This window comes from Pongo pygmaeus, chromosome 10 (genome assembly GCF_028885625.2).
Source record: "Pongo pygmaeus isolate AG05252 chromosome 10, NHGRI_mPonPyg2-v2.0_pri, whole genome shotgun sequence".
In the NCBI taxonomy this organism is placed as follows: Eukaryota; Metazoa; Chordata; class Mammalia; order Primates; family Hominidae; genus Pongo; species Pongo pygmaeus.
In genome coordinates, this window is record NC_072383.2 from 105,390,117 (window position 1) to 105,417,148 (window position 27,032).

General features: G+C 38.5%; 1 protein-coding gene across 10 annotated transcripts in view; it reads left to right on the top strand.

Moving 5' to 3' along the window:
* The window catches only part of RIC8B (RIC8 guanine nucleotide exchange factor B), a 116,412-nt gene extending 93,061 nt beyond the window's left edge, over positions 1 to 23,351 (top strand). For 3 of the 10 annotated variants that reach the window (XM_054445066.2, XM_054445069.2, XM_054445077.2), the window contains 2 exons: positions 6,928 to 7,047; positions 21,971 to 23,351. In XM_054445066.2, coding sequence (XP_054301041.1) covers positions 6,928 to 7,047; positions 21,971 to 22,082 — 232 coding nt within the window. In that variant the 3' untranslated portion in view covers positions 22,083 to 23,351. The other 7 variants (XM_054445074.2, XM_054445075.2, XM_054445079.2 and 4 more) reach the window with 5 other exon arrangements.
* The last annotated feature ends 3,681 nt before the right edge of the window (positions 23,352 to 27,032 follow it).

A 27,032-nucleotide genomic window follows, 5' to 3' on the forward strand; every position in this document is an offset into this window, starting at 1 on the left:
TACAGTACTGAGTTTTGCTCCAGTGTTTATTTGCTATAGATTCACAATCATCAGTTTTCTATATCCTTTATGTCAAGGTTATTACTCTTAATCAAACGGCCTAACATGGGAAACATTTGCACTATAATTTAAAAAGGCATTTTGAGGCCTTTTTTGTTTTATTGCCTAGATGCAATTTGGTATTCCTGTATGTATATATATTCAGTATGTATAAATTTATGTGGCTAATACATGGTAGATACATAGTAAATATCAGATAAGTAAATGAAAGAATGACACCATATTACACTGGTTCTTTCTATTGCAAATGTAATGCGAAAACCTGAATTAGGATGTGCTTTCATAATTTACCCTATTTCTTTTATGGAGAATCAGTGTATCATTTATATGATAATTCTCAAATTACTTGAGACATTTTCAGAAACTGGTATCTCTTCAAAATATATCTGAATTTAAAGCACACGCCACAAAACCACCTATTTGTTGCATGGTTTTTTTAGTTAATGAAGATTACACATTCATCTCCATAGTAAGGATTTGACTGAATAGAGTAACTTACCTCCTGGATCATCTGAGGCCTCCTGTGTTACCTATTTCTCCGCAAGTGGCTCACTAATGCTAGTAACAATAGCTGGTATTTATTGAGTGCTTAATGTGTGCCAGGCACACTTTTCTAAGAACTAGACAAATATTATATAATCTTCACAACAATCCTTTGAGGTAGAATTAATCTCATTTTATAGAGGAGAAAACTAAAGGCAATGAATCGAGTAATTTGTCCAGGGCAAACAGTTCGTAAGTGATCAGGCAGCCTGACTCTAGAGCTTGCGGTTTTTGGGAATTTTATTGTTGTTTTTTGAGGTAGGCAAAGCAAGTTTTATTGTGCTCTTCACTCTGCCTTTTTACTTTGGGGATAAAATATGTAACATCAAATTTACCATTTTAGTCAGTTTTAAGTGAACAAATTTGTAGCATTAAGTACATTTACACTGTTATGCAACCATCACCACTATCTCTCTTCAGAACTTTTTCCTTGTCCCTAGTGACACTCTGTACATATTCCCCTCCTTCTAGCTCCTGGTAACCACCATTTTACTTTCTGTCTCTATGGAATCTAAGAATCTCTACAAATGGAATCATATACAATATTTCTCCTTTTGTTACTGGCTAGTGTCACTTAGAATAATGTCTTTAAGATTCGTTCATGTTGTGGCACATGTCAAAGTTTCAGCTGAATAATATTCCATGTGTGTATATACATTATATATATACCTTTTGGTTGTTGTGAATAATGCTGGTGAACATGGGTCTACCAATATCTGTCAAGTCCCTGCTTTCCGCTCTCTTGTGTATATACCCAGAAGTGTTGTATCACATGGTAGGTAGTTCTTGTGTTTAATTTTGTTGCCAGCCTACCATATTTTACATAGCAGCTGCACCATTTATATTCCCACCAGCAGTGTGCAAGGGTTCCCTTTTCTCCAGATCCTCACAACACTTACTATTTTCTGGGGTTGCTTGTCTTTGGGATTTTTAGTAATAGCCATCCTAATGGGTGTGAAGTCAGAGCTTATTTTAACTTCTACTATATTGTTTCAAAGCCAAAGAGAGAAATGAGTTTGCCCTTCAGATAGCTTCCCTGTTCTCCGAGCATCTATTATTTTTCTTTGCTATAACCAAAACAGAAAAGAAAGAAAATGTATCTGTGTATACCCCAATATTCCTGAAAACAGAAAAATCCCTTTGATTCATTCTAAATTGGTAAATATTCACATACATCTGTCAGGTAGTTCTGGTCCTATCTTCATAATACATTCTGACCTAATTACCTTTTTTATTTGTCATCACTGCTACCACTCTGGTCCAAGCTAAAATCTCTCTCTCCAGGATCATTCTCAAAGCCTTCTCACTGGCCTTGTTGTTTCTACCTTTGTTCCTCTTCATTTCGTTCTCAAAACAGCTGTTACTGGGATCCTTATAGTATGTAAATCAGACTAGTCAACTGTTCAAACGTCCTCGCAGTGGTATACTTGCACCCTTTCTTGCTATACTATTGCCACACTGACCTCTTTACTATGTGTCAGGCACTGCAGGCACATTCCTGCCTGAGGCCTTTCTGTTGACTGCTGTTCCTTCTGCCTGGAATGCCTATCCTCCAGATAGCTGCCATATCTCCCATTCCCTCACCGCCTTCAAGTCTTTACTCAGGTATCACCTGTTCTGTGCCCTTGTTAACAGTTGCTGCACTCCTGCCTTTACCACTCCATATCATACTTCTTACATTGCTTTTTTTTCTCACAGTGCTATTCACCTTCTGACATTCCATATAACTTACTTATTCATTGTCTGTTTTCTCCTCCAAAAAGTAAGCTCCAAGAGGGAAGAGGAGTTTTTGTTTTTTTGGTCTGTTTTTGTTCATGTAGATGTCCCCAGAATAGTGCCCAGCACACAGTAGGCAGTCAGTAAATTTTTGTTGAATGAATGAATTTTGAGTTAGTCAGCCCCTCCTCAGCATTAGGATACCAAGAAAATTGAGTTCCCTTTCCTCGTCAAGCTTCTACATCTAGTTGAGGAATGGGAGCCAGGGAATAGAATTCAAGAAAATTCAGATATGGTAAATTTCCATTTTGTTCTTTATATTGTTTTTTGGGGGAGCAGTGTATTCTGGGTTTTTCCCCCTGGAAAGTTGTTTTAGTGTCATTCACATATAACATCTCCTTTCCTACCCGCCTGTCCCCTTCTTTCCTGGTCTTGGCTTACAAAATGCCCTTTCCTAAAACCCTGATCCCTTTCGTAGAAGTTGCAAACTGTCTGGATTTAGCCCACAAGTATGTTTTGTTTGGCTTGCCCCGTGTCCTATTGGTTATTTGGTTTGTGGTTTTGCTTTCTTATTTTACACAGTGCTTCTTAATTACTTAGCAACATTTAGAATTCAGATATTTTAGATGAAAATCTTGATTTCTAACTTCTTTTGAAAAACTGGAAGTTCTGGTAACATAGGGCCTGCATTCTACGTGACAACCAATTGATGGAATTGAGTAGCTGTGGTTTCCTTCCTACGAGGTATAAGCTCCTTTGGTGTGACGGCTTATCCTATTCACTTATCTTACCTGTCCAACTCCTGTAGGTTGACTTTAGAGTTCCTTTTTTAACCAGAATGCTTTGAATGAATTTAAGCCACACATTGTAGAGATTGAAGTTAATTTTCATATAGCTGAATTAAGTTTTAATGGATCTTTTTTGTAAATGACCTAGTACTGTTGATGTTGGCCAAAGGTAGCAAAAATTTGAAGAGCAAAAGACTTGAAATACAGCTCAGGTTTTATACCTGTGTTCATTTGTCCATACCTTTTTAGTGTGTCTTAATCCTTTTGTCTCCAGGCCCATAGCTGTTGTCAGTTCATATAATAGTCTTATACAAAATTTGTGATGAAATACCACAGATAAGAATTTAGACACTTCTTGTCACCTAATTGGAAGTCATAAATAGTAGGATTGGAGTGCTACGAAATGGGACAGGGAGCAGAGACAAGGTGGAGGAGATCATGATAAATATAATTACCCAATAAAATGTCCACCACAATTAGTGTTCTTAAAGCATCTTAAGACTCCAGGTTTTGGAATGAAATAAAAGTAACTCCAGAATTTCATAGTGTCAAGATTGAAACCTGGACTGTGGCGTCTCAGACTGTACTATTTGAGGTTGAAAGGTGTCAGGTATTTGTTCCACCAAAAGTGATCTATTTTATGAAATCTCACGTCTTTGTTGTCACGGTGGCTATTATTTTTCTTTTCCTTTCTGGGTAGGGAAACTACATGAGACTCTGGTTTGAAGTGGGGAGCGGGAGAAGAGACAGTGTTCATCTGCCTTCTGCCACAGCACACTGGCATTTTTCCCATAAGAGAGTGGTACACTATACTTCAGTGCCCTAACTTGTGTTTTCTGTGGCTTTGTTTACGTTCTTCCGAAGATCCAGGGGAAAAATGTCTTTTTAAAGGAAAAAATGAAACCCAAATCCCTAGAGTGACTTTAGAGGGTTGGAATGTTTTACTCTATGGCAAAAAATGAGTTCTTACTCTGTAAGAATGAATTTCTGGCTGCTGCTTTTATACTCAGATAGCAAAGAATTGTGTTACTTTAGTAGCTAATTTCAGAGCAAACCATTATATCATTTTAGCAGCCGGGGGACTTGAGGTCACCTTATGTAAGACAGACTTAATTTCCACCAAGCTCTTAAGAGAACCAAGAAAACCATCAAATTGTGTCCTAATCTAGGAATTCGTATAGTGACTTTGTATGCTGTGGTGCCCACAATACCACATAGCTTACCAGGGTGTCCTCCTGACACATTTTTTTCCCTGAAGCATGTGATCACGTGTGCAAATGTCCTAAAAGTGCCTACGGGCCTGATTTTTCAAATCACAGCTCCATTGAATTTGAGGAGAGAAGCCCTCTCTCAAGAGGCAAATAAGCATGATCTACATAGTTAATACATCTACCTTCCCTTACACTTTCTTCTAAGGCCTGATTTTCTTTGCTTGGGAAGTGGTATGTATCTATGATAAGCACCTTTATTCATTTATAAGACTAGTTGTTTTTCTAATTTAACAGGTGGCAGAAGAGAAACCAGTGAAAAGAGGTGTCTTGTTATATGCCTGAGCAAGTAATGGATGGGTGGTGGAATTGTATTTTCAGTGTGGCATCTGGATACGTCTCCATAGTTCTCAGAAGCCTTGTCTGGGTCTTCTTTGTTCTTGACCTTTAGGAAATACGATGATGCATTCAGCATTTTTGTTGATGGCCTCTAACTGGAAGCCTTTTTCTCTTCTTTTATGAGCACCTGAAAAAAGAGGAAATAGTAGCATACAATGAGTGTCTAAAGCAGGTACTCTAGACACACACACACGCACACACAGATTTAGTTGGTCTAAGGTGAGGCCCAAAATTTTTTTCTTTTTTTGAGACGGAGTCTCGCTCTGTCACCTAAGCTTTTTTTTAAAGTTTCTCAAGTGATTCTAATGTACAGCCAAGGCTAGAAATAAATGACAAGGCTATGGGTTTTCAGGTTGCCCCAGAACCTTTGAAAGTACCTTAAGAGAAAATAAGTGGGTAGGGGACAAATAAAGGGACTCTATGCCCCCATCTACTTGGCTATTCCCATCCCCTTTTTGCCTGAGCAGTTCACTTTTGTCTATTTTATATATTGGGTTTCTAATGGGGGAAAAAAATTTTAAATATGACTCTAGATGTAGGTCTTATGCAAGAATGGCAAGATAGGTTTTGAATCAGGTTTTCGAGGATGGTGAGCACTGAGTCCTTCCATAAGAATTGGTATGTCATGCAGCCGCTGAGGAAGATAGAAAAGAAAAGTAAATCTAATAGTAATAGATAACAATACGTAGTAAGCTAGCCTTTACCCAAATGAGAAAAGCCCTGGTCAGTAAAGAAAGTAACTTGCCCAACCGAAAGTCTCAAAGACGGGTTGCAAGCTGGCTACCAGAAGATTTAATTAATCACTGTGTCTTTGTCTTGGCCAGTATCTTTTTTTTTTTTTTTTAATTTAAACTGGGCACTGTTTTCTAGTTGATTCCAATCTCCCAACACTCCACATTGTGTATATTTGACCCTCTCACTCACTTGCTTGTCTTAAAGGCCTGGCTTCTGAAAGCGTTTATGTTCATAGACCCTAGAAAGCAATTTATTAGCAATTGCTATTTGCAGGGATATTTAATTTGATCATTAAAAACAAACTACTGGCTAGGCGCCATGGCTCATGGCTGTAATCCCAGCACTTCAGGAGGCTGAGGCAGGAGGAACACTTGAGCTCAGGAGTTTGAGAGCAGCCAAGCCAACATGGTGAAACCCCGTCTCTACTAAAAATACACAAATTAGCCAGGCGTGGTGACACGTGCCTGTAATCCCAACCACCCTGGAGGTTGAGGCAGGAGAATCACTTGAACCCAGGAAGCAGAGGTTGCAGTGAGCGGAGATTGTGCTACTGCACTCCAACGTGGGTGACAGAGCGAGACTCCATCAAAACAAACAAACAAACAAAAACAAAAAAACAGTATGTACTTGGCTGGTACAAGATACTGTGATCTCGTCTGCTTCTCCAGAAAAATGTTTGTTGTAGATATTTAGGAGCCATTGAAAGAATTATCTTTTATTTCCTGTCCTCAAAAAAAAAAAAAAAGTATGGCTTTTCTCTAAGAGAATAGTTTGTTTGGTATTATAACCTCATACAAAGTTTATGCAAAGTATTCATTTTAAGTACTGTATTAAATCTATTTCCAGAAAGCCAGGATGATATACCTGTCTCTTGGTAGGCTAGATTTCATCCCTTTTTTTGTCTAGGCCAGATCAAACCTAATTAGAATCGTTCTTCTGCTTTATCTTTTATTATTTAAACACTCATTGCCCTCTGTGGTCTCACTAATGGACTAATTTCCTGAGATTATAAATTGGCATGCTTTCATTTCCAGATTGTAGCCTCTCCGTCATCATTTTTCCAATTTTTTTTGATGTTTGTTTTATGCTGTATCACAAAATGGATTTCCTCATTTCTTCTTCCCTGAAATCATGTGTCCCCTTAGAATTAATGGATAAGCTGTGCATCCACAGATATTTATCCTAACGGCACTAATCAAATTCTGTATTTTTAAAAAGCAACCATGCCTTTGAAATAAAAAAAGCTGGCAAGACAGTTTTCGTTTTTTTAAAAAAAGTATAGCCCATTTCCCAAAGCAAATTAGTGGAAAAGTCCATTTTTAAAAATTCCTATATCAGTTCTATACCATAAAATTGAAATTATTGCCAATTTTTTGGCTATTATACTCTTTCTTATTATCACTTAAAAGTTGGACCAGAAAAGTATAGAAAGAGCATAATTTTAAAACATACAGCATAACTTTTTTTTCTTTTTGTAGCATTAATCTTATCACTGGTCATTTAGAGGAACCAATGCCAAACCCCATAGATGAAATGACAGAAGAACAAAAAGAATATGAAGCCATGAAACTTGTCAACATGCTTGATAAACTTTCCAGGTATTGTATTCCCATCCATTTTTTGCTTGGTTTCTAAAAATGGTCTATTTCTTTGTCTCTCTCACTGAGAGTTACCATAGAACAGCAACTCTGGAAATCCATGTTGATTGGAATAGGGTGGCCCAGGCAGCAGTAGTTCAGATAGCTCTTGGCTACCATGGTTTTTCTACATGTGCCGCTTCTGGATGTGCATTCCTAAACATTTAAACTCTCAAAGCTAAGATAGTAACTACCAGAGCACTGTAATAATTAACCAACTAACCTCCCTGTCTTCAAAAAGATGCTGTGAGTTAGATTCAGTGATTTTGCTGCTGCTTGTATTTTTGTTTTAGCCTGTTTTAGTTTTTGTTTCAAATCATGATGCTTTTATTTTTTCATTTTTGATGTGTAAGTTTGCAATTACGCCTTTTTGGGTTGCTGCTGAAACCAAGAATTCTAAAATGTCATGCACCCAATAAGAAAAAGTGAAAAGAAATAGCTCACATGAAGGATTTTCTGAAAACAGGGACTTGTATTAATTAGGAGTTCTAAAAAAAAAAAAAAAACTCCCCTTCCCCTCTTGCTTCTCACCTCCTTCCCCTTCAAAAATAACCAGTTTTGAAATAATTAAATCAAGTATATACTAATCAGCAACTAGTCATCTTGGAGGAGTTATTAGAAAATAATTCCTTTCATACTTGGCTGAATCACTCTATTTTCTAGTCGTACATTGAGTCACTATCTTCTTTAAGCCATCTTGAATGAATGCTTCTGTGTGTTGGTGGCAGCTGCCACTTAAAGATGAATTTCTTCTGGCCATCTCCTTTTTCACAGTAACTATGTAAAGGCTAGTATCCCTCAGTCAAAAGAAGGAGCCATTGGAATGGAAAAGCCAGAGAGCCAACCATGAAAGGGAAAGGTGGAACACAGAAACAAGCAGAGATAAAGGGCACAGCAGAGGCTTAGGGCAGAAATGGACAAGAACAAGAGACTGACATGCGGAGTGTGACAAGTATGGATATTTATCCACGCTGCAGAGTATGATGCTGGTAATGTGGTAGAAGTTGTTTAGCAGTAAATAGCTTAATTATCTACAAAGCTAATAAGACTAGAACTCAGTAACTTCCAGCTAGCCCTTTTAAATTTTCATCCTTTCTCAAGAAGGTTAGAATTTACAGCTAACTGACTATATTCACAATCTTCAAAAGACATTGTTGCCTCTTTGCAAATTACATTCTCCATACCTTTGTATAGACCAGAAATCTTCCCTCCCAGAAGGGATTAATAGTCACAGAGAAGATACCGATAGGGCAAACCTATAGGAGGCAGAATAAGATCAAAATGAATGTATAAAGATAAGGTGTGTGCTTGGCCACTTCCAGGAGGAGCTGATGTAGCTAATGAAACACAGGGGTATAAAAACAACAGGATGAGAACCAACAGAGTCAGGCCGGGCACGGTGGCTTATGTCTGTAATCCCAGCACATTGGGAGGCCGAGGCAGGCGGATCACCTGAGGTCGGGAGTTCGAGACCAGCCTGACCAACATGGAGAAACCCTGTCTCTACTAAAAATACAAATTTAGCCGGGTGTGGTGGCACATGCCTGTAATCCCAGCTACTCAGGAGGCTGAGGCAGGAGAATCGCTTGAACCTGGGAGGCGGAGGTTGTGGTGAACCAAGGTCGCACCATTGCACTCCAGCCTGGTCAAACAAGAGCAAAACTCCATCTCAAAAAAAACCAACAGAGTCCATGTGGTAGAAACTGGAGAGGAAGGGTTAGCAAGGACCTGAGTAGAACACATTAGTGTGTTAGGACAGTAAACCAGTTGCATAAATTTCATATTCTGACCAACAACATGAGTTTTTAAAGTTTAACACAAATGCCATTTAACTGGGCCATCTACCATGGATGAGTAAACTCCAAGTAGGGAAATGGAAGATAGGGGAAATAACTGCCTAAGACTACACAGTATAATCCAGATACTTGGCTTACTAATAGAGGAACTACCATTTCATAAGACATCTCTATCACAGGCACAGAAAACAAAGGTGCTAGGTCCTTCTCCTTTTAATCTCAGGGGAATCCACATATTCTAGAAGCTGCCAACAAATAAATATACAAACGTCAAGTCTGAAATACCCCAGCTTCCACCTGATTTAAACTATGCCTCAAAGAAGATGCCTACTTATCTGGAAATACCCAGCAGATGCCCAACTGAAGGTGACACTGATTTTGCATGTTTAAAGCAGAGCAAATATGTCTTATGTTGGCTTTGATGGTATCAATTTTTCCATTAAAGTTGAAGCGAAAGGCAACCTTGAGAATAGTTCAAATCATACAGAATTTTTGCATGACATGTGTTGGGCGTTTTACATTGTCTGCCTTTGTGTGCTTTCTAACATTTGCTCTCACTAAATACAATCAATGACAAAACTGTATAAAGATCAGCAGTGGGCATTCCAAAGCAGTAATGCAAAGAATGAAGTCATTCTTTATGCGTCTTACATGTCTTTTGTGCTGTGTTCCTCATTAGTCTTAAGTTTCTTCTCTCTTTCCACTTTTTTTTTGAGGTAAAAAGAGATGCCATAAAGCCAAAATAGACTAAACTCAGTACAATTCAGGGAACATTTACTAAGCAGCTCCTCTGTGCAAGGCATCGTGCTAGGAACCTGAGGAAGATTCAGAGGAGAATGTGACAGTCTCTGCCTTTGGAAAACTCACATTCTAGTGGAAGAAATGACTGTAATCTAGTCTAGAATACAAGGTAGAAGGAAATAATGACAAAATGAGTACTATGTTGAAATGTAAGCATGCAGGAAAAGGAGTAGTTCATTCTGTCTGGATGATTCAGGGACTGTTTCACAGGAAAGCTAGCATTTGTGCTGATCCTAGAATTTTGATGTATTTAATAGAAAAATGGAAAGATGACCATTCATTCCAGGTGGAGAGAAATTTAATCTTGTTAATAAGTCTTGGATAGTCACATACTACTTATTTCAAAGAGCTCAGGTTGTTTTATCATTATTTGATTAGTATGTTATCAGATTTATCATTGGGGGAAGCAAGTACCAAAGAATTGCCCAAAGCATTTCCAAGCTAATGACTGATGATAATTCATTTCCTTTTAACAGTTTATAAAACACTTTCACATACATTCTCTTTCTAGTTTCATTTTAAAAAGTGAGACTAGACCTTCATTTTCCAGAACTCAAGATGTTTGCTCTGTCCACTGTGCTACTGTGTCTGTCTGTTATAGTAAGTGTTTGCCAGAACACTTCCTCATCACCCTGTCAGCATCGTAATATTGGTTAGTTCCCTCCCTTTCACTCTAGGACGTTCTGCATTCAACCAAGTCGTTATTGTGCTAAGAGTGTACCATAGCTTTGTCTGATTAACTTTCCTTCTCAAAAATGAAATGGTTTTCTCCTGCACCTGAATTGAAAGGCATGTGAGTAAAGGATAGGGTTGGAGGTGATGTGGCCAATGAATGGACACTAGACACTTCCTTTTTTCCATCCATAGGAGAGCAGATGTGAAGGACCTGCACCAGGATGGTGGTTAGCAACAGTGGCCCGTGCCAAAGCACTTACCAAAGTGATGATGACTAAGGTTGGTCATGCCAAGTACTGTTACTGAGCCTGGTGTAGGGTATAGATGTTATTCACTACCAAAATTGTAAAACCACCAATGTAAAAGTTAAAATTACATTTCTATTTTACTTCCATGCTGGACATAGCCGCTGCTTCAAGGAGCTCACCACCTTAGCAGCTTTCTCTCAGCTAGATTTCCAAAGATACTGGAGAGATTAGTGCTCAGATATTTTCTTCCCATTGAATACCAGCTGACTTAAGAGTATTCCAAGTGATTTTTTTTTTAGTATAAGGATTATATTTGTGATAGATGTAGATAAGGGGATTGGCAGGTCTAAAGAGCTGGAAAAGAATCTGAACCCTATAAATCCCATCATGTCTAGCTAGTACAGTGCCTTGTACCCTGTGGTTTCCACAGTATGTGATGATGAAATAATGAAAATAGCTGATCCCCAAATTTCAAGGGCAGTTTTTTGCTTTAAAATACCTACATGGTTTAAGACTTTAACGTATACTTTGTCAATTCCATTTTTTGGCCAGATGTCATAAAATTCAGGGCCAGAAAGGAATTCCATAAAGTACTTTGAGCCATGATTGGCTTATTTAAATATTGGGGTCCATAATTCCTTTCATATAGAATGATAACTGTAATATTTATCAAATATAAACATTTAAGGCCTGAGGCATGAAATTATAGAAAGCCTCATTTGACATTTTTAATGTGAGGGCAGAGATGGAAAAGCGGATGAAATTTGCCTGCCTCTTCACCTTCTCTTTCCTTCCCTGACTTCGGAAAAAACAAGCCCCTGCAACTCAAGCAGGATATCTGAATGGGAATTGTGTAGTTAAAGCAAGCCCACTGTGCCTAATACAATTTCATTTGCCTTAGCTATTGCACACAACTTGTATATAATAGTGGTGCCTCCTCTAAAAAAGGGGAGAGAGCATTGACTGGCTTAAGCTTAAACTAACCCAAGGGAAATAATATTTCAAGTTACAGTTTTGTTTTGACTTCTCTAATACCCTTTAGTTTCTAAATTGGAACCAGAGCTAATTAATCCTCTACTCACCCTTACCCCGTCACTGTCTAACAAGATACATTGCCTTTTTGCTTATATATTCTGCCATCAAAATCTATGTTTTAAAATTTATATTTATATAAATTAAAGATAATTGTTCTACCATTTTTTCCTTTTCTTACTCCTTAGCCAATAAGTGTTTTGTTTTTTTTGTTGTTGTTGCCAGTCATTGTGTACTATTTGAAACATGACTTTTATAATAAATGTAGGCACCAGATATAGGATTAGTTCTCTTTAATCAAAAGATTAATTTTAAACTGACTAAGGCTGAGATAGGTAGTTTATAACTGAAAAATAACAAATACATAGTTTTTTCTTATAAATAAGTTATTTTACTCTCCTTACAAAAATATCAACGACTGTGATTATACCTACCTTTGTGATAAGTTAGTTAAGGAAATGCTTTTCAGGTACATTTCATAAACATGATCTAATTTTTAGAGCATTGTAAGATCTATTATAGATATGAAAATATGAAGATCTTGTTTTCATCAGAAAATTCTTTAGACTACCCTGTCCAGTATGGTAACCACAGCTATATATGACTATTGAGCACTTGAAATGTGGTTAGTCCAAATTGGGATGTCCTATCAGTGTAAAATACTCACTAGATTTCAGAGACTTAGCACAAAAAAAGTAAAATATCTCATTATTTGTTTAATATAGATTACATATGGAAATGATAATATTTTTGATACATTGGGTTAAAATATTAAAATTAATTTTACCTATTCTTTTTCAATGTGGCTACTAGAACATTTAAGAGTACATACATTTGGCTTACATTGTGGCTTACATTATATTTTTATCAGACAGTGCTGTTCTACCTCATTAAAATATACTGTAAGGTTGCTTGGAAATTGAATTAAGAGGACTTGGATCCAGCTAAATTAAACACCTTAAGGTGTCAGGGGAGGATTAATTTGAGAAGCTTGATATTATCTATGCTTAGGTTATATAGGACCTTTCCAGTAGCTAGACACCTCTAAGTAGGATGTCATGCTACCTTTGTATTGCCTATCTGTAGTCATTGTTCTTTAGATCTGTAGTGGGAATAACTACTTTGAGCTCTTGGTTAAAGTACTCTCTGGAATGATTTTTGACTAGTACAGGAACATCAAATAAGAATCATCTCCACTGGCTGTTTGTTCTCTTAGTTCTTCCCATTCTTTAACTTTTAAGTCTTCCTTATTGGGAAGAGCATTAAGAACTTCTGTTTCTACTGCTTTGTTCAACAGTGTCAGTTGGCATGCTGACCTCTTATTAATATTTATTTTGTTAATTTGGACAACAGATAAGAAAAATTCTGTAAATAAATTACCAAGAAATAATTTTTTAAACCACTTAAAGATAAAACTGTACTTTATTCTTCTAGTACTATACCTGATCCCTTTTTCTCTATATTTTCTTAACCATGTTGTTTACTGTGGGTAAATTAAGTGGGTAGCAGATTTTTAGAAGCTTTGCATGTGATCTAACAGAAATGTGAACAGTGATTAAAAAAACCTAATATTTATATAGTGCTTTAAGGTTTAAAAAATGCTTCCATATACGTTATCTCCATTGATTATTAAAACAGCCCTGTGAATTAAATAGCGTCAGGTATTTTTTTAAGGATTAAATGCACCAAAGATTAAGTAACTAACCCAAGTCCAGTTTTCAGTCTTGAGACTCCAGATTGTGTGCTATTGTGAGAAATTACCAACAGCTGTCAAACTTGTCTGATTATTTTTAAATAAGACATTCTAAATTTTAAATAAATGAAAAGCACGAAAGACAGATAATAAGCATATTTACTTTAGAAGAGAACTAAGATTTAGAGGACATGCATTACTGTTTTTTTCATTCCATAGTTGAGCTCTTCGTAGGTATCAGGTCAAATGCTAAATAAATAGCTTATATTTTAAAACACAAAACAAAGCAAAGCTTTTGAAGGGAACAAGTAAAATTTCTATGATTCTATGTTAATACAAGGTATTTAAATTGTTTTAAAAAGAGAATGATTGATTATGGCTCTTCTGACAAATTTTCATACATGTGATCACATTAATAAAACCTAACTTAAAAAAGGCTTCCCTATGGGACTATTTACCAAAGTTGTTCAACCCGCAGCCCAGGACGCTTTTGAATGCAGCCCAACACAAGTTAATAAACTTTCTTAAAACATTATGAGATGTTTTTGCAATTTTTTTTAAGCTCACCAGCCATCATTAGTGTTAAGTGTATTTTATGTGACCCAAGACAATTCTTCTTCCAGTGTGGCACGGGAAAGCCAAACAATTGGACACCCCTGGTTTAGACAATTCCCAATTACCTTTATAAAGTAGAAAGACATGGTGATGTGGGGACTGTACACCATATCCATTTGTCTTGGGTAACAATATTTTTATGTTGCATATTTTACTTTCCCAATTGTACCCAATCCCAAAGCACAATGATGAGGGCTGAGGGAAGGATCTCAGAATCCTTTCAAAGATGTAGCCTAGACCTCAAATTTGCTATGGAAAAGTTACCATACCACTCATTCCTGCCGAGTTAGTGGCTTAATGAAAGATCGGTATAACCAGTCAGCCCTAGGAAGTCATTAGATGAAAGATGAAGCATCAGGGTTCAAGCCTAAAGGACACTTTCACAGTATCTAACTGAACATGTTTACCAGTCCAAAGGTTATAATATTATTGCTGTGAGAAAAAAAGAGGTGAAAACATTTATAAGAATATCACAAGTTATTGGGAAACCTGTTATACTTCAGTGGATTATGAACTATCCAGTGATGCTGAAATCTTGATATAAGATGCACTCCCAGACTTTAAAAGAACTACAGAGCTTCCTTCTCAGGGCTATCACAGGCTCCATCCATTTTAACAGGCATTTTTTGAAAAGCTCTATGTTAATTAAAATGCTTTATTTATATACTAATTTCTCATCCTATCTTTCAAATGTGAAAAGGAATTAAATGTGAAATGGCTAATTTAAACTGTCAGGATTCTTTTTTCCAAGTCAACCTTACATTAAGAGCAGGAATCCTGTGCTTAAGAAATGGTTCCCAATTATCCTGTCTTGGGTTTTGTTATACATTGTACAGAAGTCAACAAAACAAGTATGTAACAGAACCTGCCTAAATAGCAGCCGCCCTCATTAAAAACAGAGAATTAATCAGGGGGTGATTGAAGGAAGCAATGCCTCATATGTTTCCCCCCCTTTTCTTCTTTTCTAATCATAGAACAAAATATGTTACATAAAAGGATCGGAACTATTATGCAGTACTCAATTAGAGGGAGGTGAATAGGTCTCTAACATGCTGTTTTATCAAAAGAGCAGACTGGTGTTTGCATGACTGTTGTTTCATTACAGACCCTGTCATTAATTCCATGTGTCAATACTGCCCTGTAGTACACAGAGCAGACAAGAAAGAAGAGCCCTTGAAAACAAGGGAATGATTTTTGAGTCGTTATCAAGCTAAGTGGCAAGCGGGAAGCTGAAACTCGTATAGGTAAATTCGAAGGGACTCTTGGGAGATCTGCAAGTGGGAAACAAGAATGCATTTTACCAACTGCTTAATTATGTCCTGTTTTTCAACAAGTACACTTGAATTGAATGTTTTGTTTGTATTGCACAAAAACATGTGCTGTGGGCAAGAGTATTCTCTTGCTTTCAGGTCAAGTAAAGTGTTTTATACACATACACGTCTGACCTATTCTATATTGTGCGATTGGGTATGTTAGTATCTGAACCCCAATTTTGCACTGTCATTTTTGGGGGAAAGAGTCATATAGGAACCAGAAGCCCTAAAAAGCAGAACCTTCTCTAAGGTTCTGAGAAGTCATATAAGCCCAGGCATCCTAGAGTATACCATACTTATAGGCAAACGGTGGCTCAGGAAAATGTTAAAATATATCTGGAAAAAAAAACAGACCAGAATATTTTAAATATGGTGTAAATTCCATATCTCCCATCCCTAGCCCTTTAAGAAATTATTTTTTTTGGTTTCCATTAGCAGTCCCAAGGGTTAGGCTGGGGCAAAATAGGGTTTCCTTTCTTGGACGTGCTTTATCTGTGTCCTCTTGCCTGGCCAAGCCCTTGTAGATTATGGTTCCTTATCGTTTAGTAAGATCAAATTTCTAAATGATGTTTCGTTCCAGTTGAACATTCTTGGAGGCTTATCTCTTCCCTGGCCAGATGCCTGATCAGATGAGAAGCCCGCCATGATACTGTCACAGTGCCTAGAATGGGCTCTTTATCCAGTAGACACCACTGTACTTTTTGATACGAGGGCAGTCTTAACTTGTGTTAAGGCCTGTGTGTAGCATTGAAGGTAAGTATGAAGGAGTTGTTGCTATGTGAATATCTTAATCCTGATACACATTTCAATATACAGTATCTCCGTTTTACCATGATATACATGTATCTGACACATAGCCATCCTTTTTAGATAGGACCTTCATAATTTAGGACCAGTAACTCTTTATGAAATGGCCTGTTTATTGAGGGCCATGATTGAATTTGGATCCTTTTTTGTAGCACTTGCCATTGCTTTGGTTTCCCTTTGTAATCATTTTAATCATATGCTGGTAGTCTTGCAGAAAGGGCTTGTGGTCTTGGTGTATGTCTGTGACAATTTGGTAGGATGCTGTTGTTTGACTCTTAGGTTTAGAATATCTGCATTAGAAACAAAGGCTTAGTAATAATGAGTTTGAATATCTTTAAAAACCTAGCAGCTTTTTAAATAGATCAAAATTATTTCATAGCCCAACACTTAGCCTCTTGAAATTAGTATAGAATGTTGGGGATCATCTTGTCCAACCACTCACTTTATAGATGGGGAGACTCAAGCCCAGAGAGGCAAGTGACCTGCCCAAGGACACCTAGCAAGTTAGTGGAACATCTGAGATTAGAATCTAGGTCTTCTGATGCCCCATATGGAAGAAGCTCAGTCTATACCAGTTAATGGTTGGGAATTCCAGGCTGTCTGGTGAAAAGGGGGCTTGACTTCTGCTGAACTGTCAGAATGCCTGATATTAATTCATCAGGAAAATAATTACAGTTAAAATAACATGAGAATGATTCCTGACAAATGGTCTCCATTTATGCCACGTTTACTGAGCACCTGCTGTGTGCTGTGTTCTATATTAGATACTGGCAAATCACAGCCTGAGAAGACATGGACTCTGCCCTCAAGTTGCTCACAGTCTAGTACAGAACAAGAAATCTCTGGAAAGCATTATACAGAATTTCCTGTGGAATGTCAATCCTGTTTCTAACCCTGTAAATCTTCGTGATGAAAGTGAATGTGTACCCAGAGATTTAGCTTTTCTCTTCATGGTTTAGTCATTAGGAGTCCCATTAGACACCATACCTTTTCTCTTCAGGAAAATGAAAGATAATATCAAGCACAACTAAATTTAATTCACAAACACTTATTGAGGATCTGCTATCTGCAAGGCACTGTGCTAGACACATAGGGATATGAAAATTGAGTAAAGCATAGACATTCTCTTTTTAAAATATCAGAGCAGTAGTATTTCATAGCTTTCAAACTTTGTAATGACAGTTATTTTTAATATCCTTAGAAGTGGGGGGTGGGGGAATGCTCTTGAAATAGAAAACAAGAATACCTTTGTACTCAAGTCCAGACTTGTCAGCCTAGGATTCAAGGTCTCCATTCAAATCCTCTTTTATACCTCATCTCTTTTGAGTTTTTTTTTTTTTTTTTTCCTTTATCTCAGCCGAGCCAGCCTGCTTGCCAGTCCCTGCATACAACTAACTCTTGCTTCTGTGCCTCTGCTTGACTAATTCTTCTGCTTCTGGGATGCCTTTCTCCCTGTGAATCCATGTCCATCACTGCCATTACAGTCTGGCCCCTGAGTCCACCTACTGCAAGGAGCCTGTGGTCAGCATCCCTGTCTCCTCCTGTGTCCCTCTCACATGTGCATAGCCATACGACTGGTGAAGGAATATTTCTGTGGTGTTCATTAAAGCTTCCCATTCTCTGTCCACATCTTGCTGATCTAGGTACAACAGATTGCAAATGAAATAGTCCCAGATTATAAATGAAACAAACAGTCCAATATAACCAGGTCATTTACCAAGCCTTTTAGGAGTGAGTCTCTGTACCAAATATTTCATTTTGATATTTGTGGGCCACTAGTTGAAGGATAGAGGAAGAAGATGAGAAAAGTTAGGATGAGGGTATGAGAAATAAGCCTGAGGTCAATTAGAACAAACAGTCACACATCTGTAAATGATCCTCTCCTTCTACTCCCAGACAGGACAAGAAATCTCCTTTAAACCAATTTCAAATACAGTAAGGGTGTACTGACAAATTTTAAAGCTTAAAGAAAGCAGGGCTCTGCCTGTTAATCATCTCAAGCTTGTTGATCTGCTGTTCTGTAATTCTTTCAATATTGTTTAATGTGTGTGTGTTTTATCTTCTGAACTGACTAAAAGCTTCTTGAGGACAGGGACCATGTCTTTTATTTGCCTCTGCATATTCTTCCCCCACTTAATCCCTAACTAGCATGGGAAAACCTTCTGTAAGCACCTAAGGGACAGGAACGACAATTTATGGGTTCTAACTACATTCCAGCCTAATGTTATACTATACCCTTTGTATGTATAGTAGCCTTTTGCCCTCATCACAACTTAGTGTGAGGTACGTGTTCCTGTCCTAATTCTACAGATAAGGAAATTGGAATTCAGTGAGTTCATGTTCTTACAACTAGTGACTGGTCGATCCAGAATTAGAGCAGAGGTCCATCTGACTCCAAAACCTATATGTGCTTTTCACTATACCACAATAATAACAACAAATATTTGTTCTTTACAATTCACAACTCTTTGGTCTACATGATTATTATTATTACTACCACTACTTACATCTTCACTAGTCAGTAGGTACAGCCAAGATTATCACGACCCCCATTTCACTGGTAGGGAAACTGAGACTCGGAAGCTTGCCCAAGATCACACAGCTGGTAAGTGGAGGAGAATCAGGACTTCAGACAGACCTCCTGACTCCAGATCTTTTTTTTCTTTCCATGACATCACATTGCTGCCTTAATTCATTTGCACAATGCATGACTGTATGGCCAGTGTTCACTGACGCCTTTCCTACAGAAGTATCAATGAGCCCAGGCGTTACGCAGAGACATGTGGAGAAGAAAATAATTCATATCTTCAGAGGAGCTTCCATTTTAGCGGGGGTTGATACAAAGCACCCAGAAAGTAAATGCTTGAGAAGAGTAGTTCACAAGAATTAAAATATAGGCCCATTGTTCCATAATGAATCCTATAATTTGGCCATAAAACTAATATTTTTAATTATTTCCATAATTGGATTAGGGAGCAAGGGTAAAGCTGATAGACTTATTTGAAAATATTACTCCTGGGTTTAGATGAGAAAGTGCTAGATACTTCACACAAGTTAGTAGCTAGCCCCAGAATCATCTTTTTATCAAAGAGATGCAGTAGTGTTAGTCTCAGGAGTGATGGTATATCCACCCAGCAGTTTATCACTCAGTCCCGTCTGCCAATCCTACTTTTACCTATCCCTACCCTTCAGTCCCCACCCCACACCTGAGTTTAGCAACCCCTTCAGACCCTCAGTGTTTCATTCCCAGCAGGTTCTCCCTCTTCTCCTTTTGCTTCAGTTGTTAATATGTAGTGTCCAACATCACAAAGTCCTTTAGCACAATCAGAACTAGGAATTTATTTAAAATATAGGTATGTAATTTATGTCAGTGCTAGAGAGAAGTTTTAATGGAAACATTGTTTCTAGCTCTCCACTGAACATTTCTACATGGTTGTCATGTAGGCACCTCAAGCCCTTCAGGTCCTAAAATATATCAGAATTTCCCCACCAAATCTCCATCTCCTATGTCCTGGCCCCATTGAATAGAGTTACCATCCACTTGGTCATCTGAGCTGAAACAACAGGAACTCTCTACTTACTACTCTCATTCTCCAACCCCTTTTCCTCCCAGTGAGTCATGAGATCTACCTCAGAAATGTTGCCTTTTCTTCCCACAACCTCAGACTTAATCCAGCTGTCTGTCTCCTCCCCCACACACAATTATGATGACCCCCCTAATGACTTGTCTATCTGCCACCAATTCCAATGTGTCTATCATGCTGCTGCCAGCGGTACTTTCTTATAAAACAAACGTAATCAAACACTCTTTACAGGGTAAAATCTAAGCTCCTTATTTTGACATTTAAGACATTTTTGACTATTGTATCCCAAACTACCCTTGCAGCCTTACCTCCTGCCCCTCCTTCATTGAACCTCACCATTCCCCAAACACTGGGCCCTTTCCCGGCTTCATGAGAGCACAGAGATAGAAAAGATGAGCTGACACAATCCAAAAAGGTTTAAAAAGATACAGAATCACACACGTCAGTGGGACCATTCAGAACTCTTTACAGTCTCCTTTATCTGAAATGCTCTGTGCCCGTCTGCCTAGTGCAGGGCCATTCACTGACACCTCACTTGGCAGTGCCCTCCCCAGGCGGCCTGGTCAGTGCTTCATCTCAGGAGCTGCCTCACTTCTTTGTTCATAATTCTCTTACAGCATTTACCTCATTCTGCTCAAAATGACTTTTGCATATATTTGTTTTCCCTGCTCCTCAAAGGCAGCAGCTGTACCCAGTCTTCCTTACCTCCCAGTATATGACATAGTTCCTGTCACATAGTCATTGAACAGATGTTGAAGACATGAACTCAGTGTGCTCCTCCAATGCAGTTAGGGCAATTAATCCAGATGTGGTGGGCTGCAAAGATCACTGGACTAGGATTCAGGAGACCCATGTCCCAGGTCCAGCTCTGCCACTAGATAAGTGACCTTGGATGAGTCATTCAGTCTCCTTTATTAAAGAAGGGGGTTGGACTAAATGATCTCTCAGACCCCTTCCAACTTTAAGTTCTATGATTCTGACCCCATTTCTTGGATTGGGAAACACATTTCCTCCCTCATAGTGTTCAGGAGCCTCAATTTAGCCTGTCAGACGTTCACATTTCCCAAGCAAAGCTTTCAAACACTTCGAAGTTGTCTACTGGAGCTAGCCAGAGCTCTTCATTAGGCTCCTGTTGGCTTATCCATTGACCACTAAGCTGTTCTCACTCCTCCCCAGGAGGTTTCACTGTGTCTGTAACACCATTACACTACTGTGTGGCTGCCCCTTCCCAGGAGGGAGCCCTTCTTTCTGCTGGCCTAAGGAACAACTGTGAGGAGGGAGTCATTTCCCTTCCATCCAAATCCCACCAACATTATAGCTGCTGCCATGTGGGTTTTTGCTTATGGACATGTTTTTGGGGGGTGATGCCCATTTCTGTGATAAATAAGTTTTAAGCAGTTCATGGGGCTCTTCAAGGCCACTCTTAAGTACACTGCTGACCTTTTTAGGGATGGGAGGACTGGAGTTAGCAACTCAACAGGTACATTCACCATAATCTCCATGTAATAAATAAGAGCCTATGAAAAGATTTATTTAATCTTTCCTAATGCTTTTTGATTGGCTTAATCAATAATTAATCATCTTTAGATGAGGCTGTAACTTGTGGAGTAGATATAATTGGATTAGCTGAAAAGCGGCAGTTGGGGAGCTTTGAAGAGATTAAAATGGCTGTCAATCCCATAATTAAACTGCCACAAACAAAAGCAATGGTGTTTTTTAGAAAGGAGAAGGAGGAGGAAAGAAAGAGTGAAAGAGAGAGAGAGAAGGAAAGAAAAGTCGGGGAGAGAGTTGGGGAAGGCCAACTAATTTGAAATGAATCAACATGTACTTAACGTATCACTAGAGACTGAGGCAAAATCAAAACTGACAGATTTATTCCATTGAAAGAAGTGTATGCATATCAAATCAGCCATTTAATTGTATGCTCCAACCACTGGGGCAGGTGAAATTTTGGCAGCTTCAACTTGTCTAAAACAAAACCAATCCACAAAAGGGGAAAAAAAAAAAAAAAAAAAAGTTAATTATTCAAAACAGAAGAGACCTGCTCCTTGTCCTGAGCCCATTTAGACCTTGACTTTTCATACTTTTAATTGGCTTAGTAGGTTTGGCCTGTGTGAATGAAGTCTTTTATCTCCCTCTTTTTCTTTCCATGCCCCTTTCATCTTTCCTATTACAAACACACAGAGAAAGCTCAAGGGAAAATACTTTGGTTTTTAAAGACTTTTCTTTTTAAAAGGTTGTGGATTTGGGTGGGGGGGAGGGGTGTGTGTGTGATGCTGGTGAATACTTTTTTTTCTCTCTCTTTTATCTCTTTTTCTAGAGAGGAGTTGCTTAAACCAATGGGACTAAAACCTGATGGGACAATAACGCCTTTGGAGGAAGCACTCAACCAGTACTCTGTCATCGAAGAGACCAGCTCTGACACAGACTAAAAGCATCACCTGCTCAACTCTCAATATTGCTTTATCAGCATCTTTTCTCTGTAGCTCCAGGGGAATCTTTTCTCTAAAACATTTATGCCCTTGCTTTGGCTAGAAACACATTAACTGGTTTACTCATTGAGAATCCAGCATATTTAAGAGGTGACCCTGTGTTTTTTGTGATATTGAGGCATTCATACAGAGCTGCAGTTAGACGGGGTTACGGGGGCTAGAAGCAGAAAAAAAATTCCATTTCATCAGGATGGAACTGAAGGATTTTATTCTATAAAGTGGCCCTGGTTGAATCTGGCAATTCTTTTTGCCAAGATTCCTAGCAGATGATTTAGCCATGTCCTTCCCCTCACTTGTGTGAGTGGCCCCTTCTGAATCTCTCCAGCAGCCAGAGGCACGTGAGAAGCAGAATGAGCTGGTAAATAAAGTCTTGGGCAAGCGACGTCTTAGATCAGAACTCACCAAATGGAAGCCTAGCAGCTGCTCCGTAAACCTAGCCCCATTCTTCATATCAATTTTGTATAAATATATAGAAACACACACACAGCCTCAGACTTACAAACTGATAATACTCTAAAAGTTTGTATGTCAGTTAGCTAAAATTTCAGAATACATTTCTCCCTATAAAGAGTTATAAATGATGGTTTAGTTCTCAGGCAGCTACAAATGCCTATTTATTCCCTAATGTACCTGAACACTAGTACCACAGAACTGAACCATCATCTGTATCAGCGCATGGGGAGTGTGCATTCTGAGGTCTAAGCCGGGGTGCCAGGAACACACACATCCTCCATCCCAGCATAGAGAATGGGGACTCCCTGAGTAATGGGAGTTCTTTTGTGGCCTCTGCTTGGGGTGGGGGAGTCAGCAGCACCCATTTGTACATATAGGTCATTCATACATCACATTTTAAATGGGGGACTGTGTGTGCTGGTGTGTGTGTGAGTTCTACGTTTCTACCATATGTGATCAGTTTAATAGTAACTTTATTTATTTAAAAAAAAGAAACACAGTTAGTTACTGTTAAACTGATAAAGGGTGTTTATTTTTACTTTTAGAATTGGTCCTATGAAGAAGTAGAAAGTGAGTCATGCACTAGACAGTGGGCCTAGCTCATCAGTGGCTAAAGTTGAAAAGGGGTTGGTTTCCTGTATATATATGTATGTGTATACACACGTACATACATTCATATATATACATATATACATAATGTGCTTAACCACTGCCTTTTAAAACTTTAAATTAAATAAAACATTGGGGTTGATTCAATTTGGCCATCCGTGTGTGTTTCTTTATAGATACATGGGCTAAACAATACTATTTCACAGTTTATGCTTTTTTAAAGTGCTTTTACATCCATGGTCCCACTTCTAATAGTCTTTTTAAGGACAGAGTACATGGAGTGTTAGTGAAAAGGTCATTTATACAGAAGTTACCTCTCTGGCAAAGCAAAAAAATCAGGAATTGCGTCTTAAAGGCCTTTCAGCTGCCAGAGGAGATGTTACAAAGTTTCTTGCAACTTACTTATGGGAGAGATCTTCAAGAATATCACTCTTAGACTCTGAACTGAAATTTGTATACGCTTCCAACATGTTTTATTAGCTGGCTTTGAAGCTCACAAAAGAATGGCAAAGAAAGAGGCTGCTAGATTGAAGGCAGGCATACTGAAAGAAGAAAAAGGCCAACTGAAAACTAGATAGTGAGAGGAGAAGAAGAATAAAACTTCAAGACATAGCAAATCTGGGACTGTCTACTTACCAAAGGATACTCTAGTTGACCCAGAAAATATGTGTACAACAGTATGGCCCATAGACTTCCCATAATGGTGACCCTGAGTTTTTTTAAAAGAAGAAATTAAATCCAGAATGCTTTATAAAAGGCTAGGAAGAAGACAATACATGTTAGAATTTCATCCAAAATATTTGAGGGAGAGGTGAGTGACCCAGGTTTTAACCAACAGCAAAAGAAATGGGCAATTCATAATTTTAGATTAAGTGAAAAGTTTAGAAAAAATTTAAGTATTTTTGTTATTTCATTCTACAAATGCATTTTTAAAGTATTTTTATAATTTCTATAATCAAATAGCTTTGGCATGCATGTCAGCTTACCTAAATGAAAATGTGTTTAATGAAATGCCATCTTACCAGCTTTCTTTATGCAGAGTAAGTGTTTGAACAGTCCTGTTTCAGTAGCTGTGCTCTTCTGCTTTCAGTGAGTTCTGTTTCATTTTGCATTTCTCTGCACTGAGCACTAAGCTTTGTTTTTGAAAAGAGAATTTGCGGGGAAGAAGATGAGAGTGTCTTCATCTGGCACACGGAAAGAGAACTAATATCTGTTAAGTGCTTACTACATGCTGGGCTTTTGATGTATGTTATCTCATGTAACCTCACGTTATCGCATATGAAAGATCCTCTCCTGAAAGCTTGTGAAAGTTACCCACGTCACAGCAAGGAAGAGTCCAACTCTGGTGGCCTGACTCCCAGCACCACTCCCTCCTTTTCCCCACAGCACACCTGGGCCCACACTGTGCCTCCTTAGGGCTCTGAAATGCTGGGAACAGAGTGGTGTGAGGAGGGTGGTCATTCTCAGGCCATTTTAAGCAATAACTATTTCAACAGAACTAGTTTAAAGAAGTTTTTAAGCAGGGAAGTGACCTGGAGTGGAAGTATGAGTGGGAAACTTGCATGGTCAGCACTGGATTTCCAGTGAAGACCTGGAATCTGTTAGGATAGGCCAGGGACCAAGGCTGCAGGCTGGCCTCTCTGCCCACAACTCTCCTGACCTTGGAAGCAGGGTACGGAGGCGTGTGTCCTAAAATAAAGCATTTGAGCTGCTGCTACAGAGGAACAATCACCAGATATTGTGACCCTTTCAGATGCCCAGTAGTCCTGGGAGGGAGGCAGGCAGGGCAGGTGTTATTATCCCTTCTTTATAAATGAGGACACAGACTGAGGCAGTACAAGTGACTCTAAACACCCCCTTAGTGCCACATCAGTCTCGCCACCTCCCAGGACTAGGTGTCACCTGTATTGACCTCTTCCCCTCTGATTATAAAAGTAATATATGTTCATTGTGGAAAGTTTGGAAAATGCAGAAAATAAAATTAATAATTTACCCCAAATCCCACCATCCTGAGATCATCACTGTTAATGTTTTAGTGTATTTCCTTCCTGTATTTTTTCTATGCATATATAATTTATTTTACTACAAGATTGGGATCATGCTGTATTTACAGATTTGTATCCTGCTTTCTTTAACATATTGTGAGCATTTTCCCATGTCAATAAATATTCTTCAAAAAGTAATGGCTATATGATATTCCATTATATGAATTGTGGCAGACGCTGCTAGTTTCCTTCCCAATATTCTTTCTAACAGAAGACATCATGACCACCACGCCCATCAAAAAAAAAAAAAAAATTTAAAAAGGTAGTGCCTGCTGCCTTTCTAGAAGGCAGCATGAGTTGTTAGTGCTGAAGAGCAGCAGGAACTAGGGTTGGCACCAGGAGGAGCAGACTTGCTCTGCCACACAGCACCAGTCTCACAGAAGCCTCGGCAGCACAAGTCAGAACAGCTAGAGTAAGTGCCCAGATAACTATAGTTTTTGTCAAGAAGAGTTATTTGAAGGGAGCAAGGGAGCCAGGTGACTTAGAAAAGTGCATTAAAAAAAAAAAGACGTCAACCATGTTTAGTGTTTAGTCCAGTTATTCGCATTTTCTTGGAGATATTCACTGCAGTTCCAGAAGTGGAGAACACACAGGGTTGGGGAGTGATGTGTGACTCTCAGTTTTGAAAAGCAAGGTAACACGTGTCAGAATAGGTGTGTGATAAGCACGATATGGAGAACAAACTGTTCAAGGAACAAATTACGGGTGAGGAAGGGAGATATTTGTAGCAACTATGAGAAGGTTTAAGGAAAGGGAGAGGTATCTAGACAGGACTTAAAGTGGTTTGACTCTGATGCACTGTGTTGAGTCCCTGCACCAGGTCTCTAGGTCTAAGAAACATCAAAGAATATCAGAGCAGCCTTTCTTAAAGCGGAGGTGACTGGAGATCATGAAACCTACATGCCCTGAATTGTAGACAATGAACATACTCTCCCGTGCATCTAGAACACTGTAAGTTATGTAACATTCTGAGAACTGAGAAAATAGTCACTCCAGCCACTTTCTGTGTTCTGTGGTCCAGATGAAACCTGGTTGAAAAAGGCTGTTCTAAGAGAAGAGATCAAAATTTTTCTCCAAGGCTTCTGGAGTCAGATTTGCGTTTTCTTTTAGTGCAGCACCGTGAAGATCCTAAGCCCTACCATGCAGCTATATCCAGATCTCAGAGACCTCTACCTTTTCTGCACTGAACTTCACAATAAGAGCTGCAAGTATTTGTTGAGCAATCACTGTGCCAAGCACTTGAAGTTAGACTGTGCACTAACATGCAAGGTGTAAGAAGTCCATAACCAAATCTGTACTGTGCACTGACAAGCACGGTCTAACTTCAAAACAATCTTGAGAAGTAAGCGCTATTATAATAGCTCCCATCCACTTTTCAGATGAGAAAACTAAGACATAAAGGTGTTAAGCACTGTGTGCAAGCACACAGCCCTCTCTATTTGCTTATTAATTGATACACATAGCAAAATTTGAACTCAAGCCTGATGCCAGAGTCCATATAAATACTATGCTTCGAATGTATTGCTTCTGCAATCAGAAAAATGCAATAAAATCTTGCTTATTTGGAAGAAAAGAATGTCAGAAGAGACAAATGGGAAAAACAGAATTGGGAAAACGACACATTTTGCTTACTTCATTTCCATATCACACATTTCTTATCTAGCTCCCATTCAGGAACTAGTCTCAAAGATAAACCTATAGTCCCAAGCACACCAATCCATATCAATTTGTTCAATTAACATTGATTGAGCATTGACTATGTCCCAGGTACTCGTCAATGTGC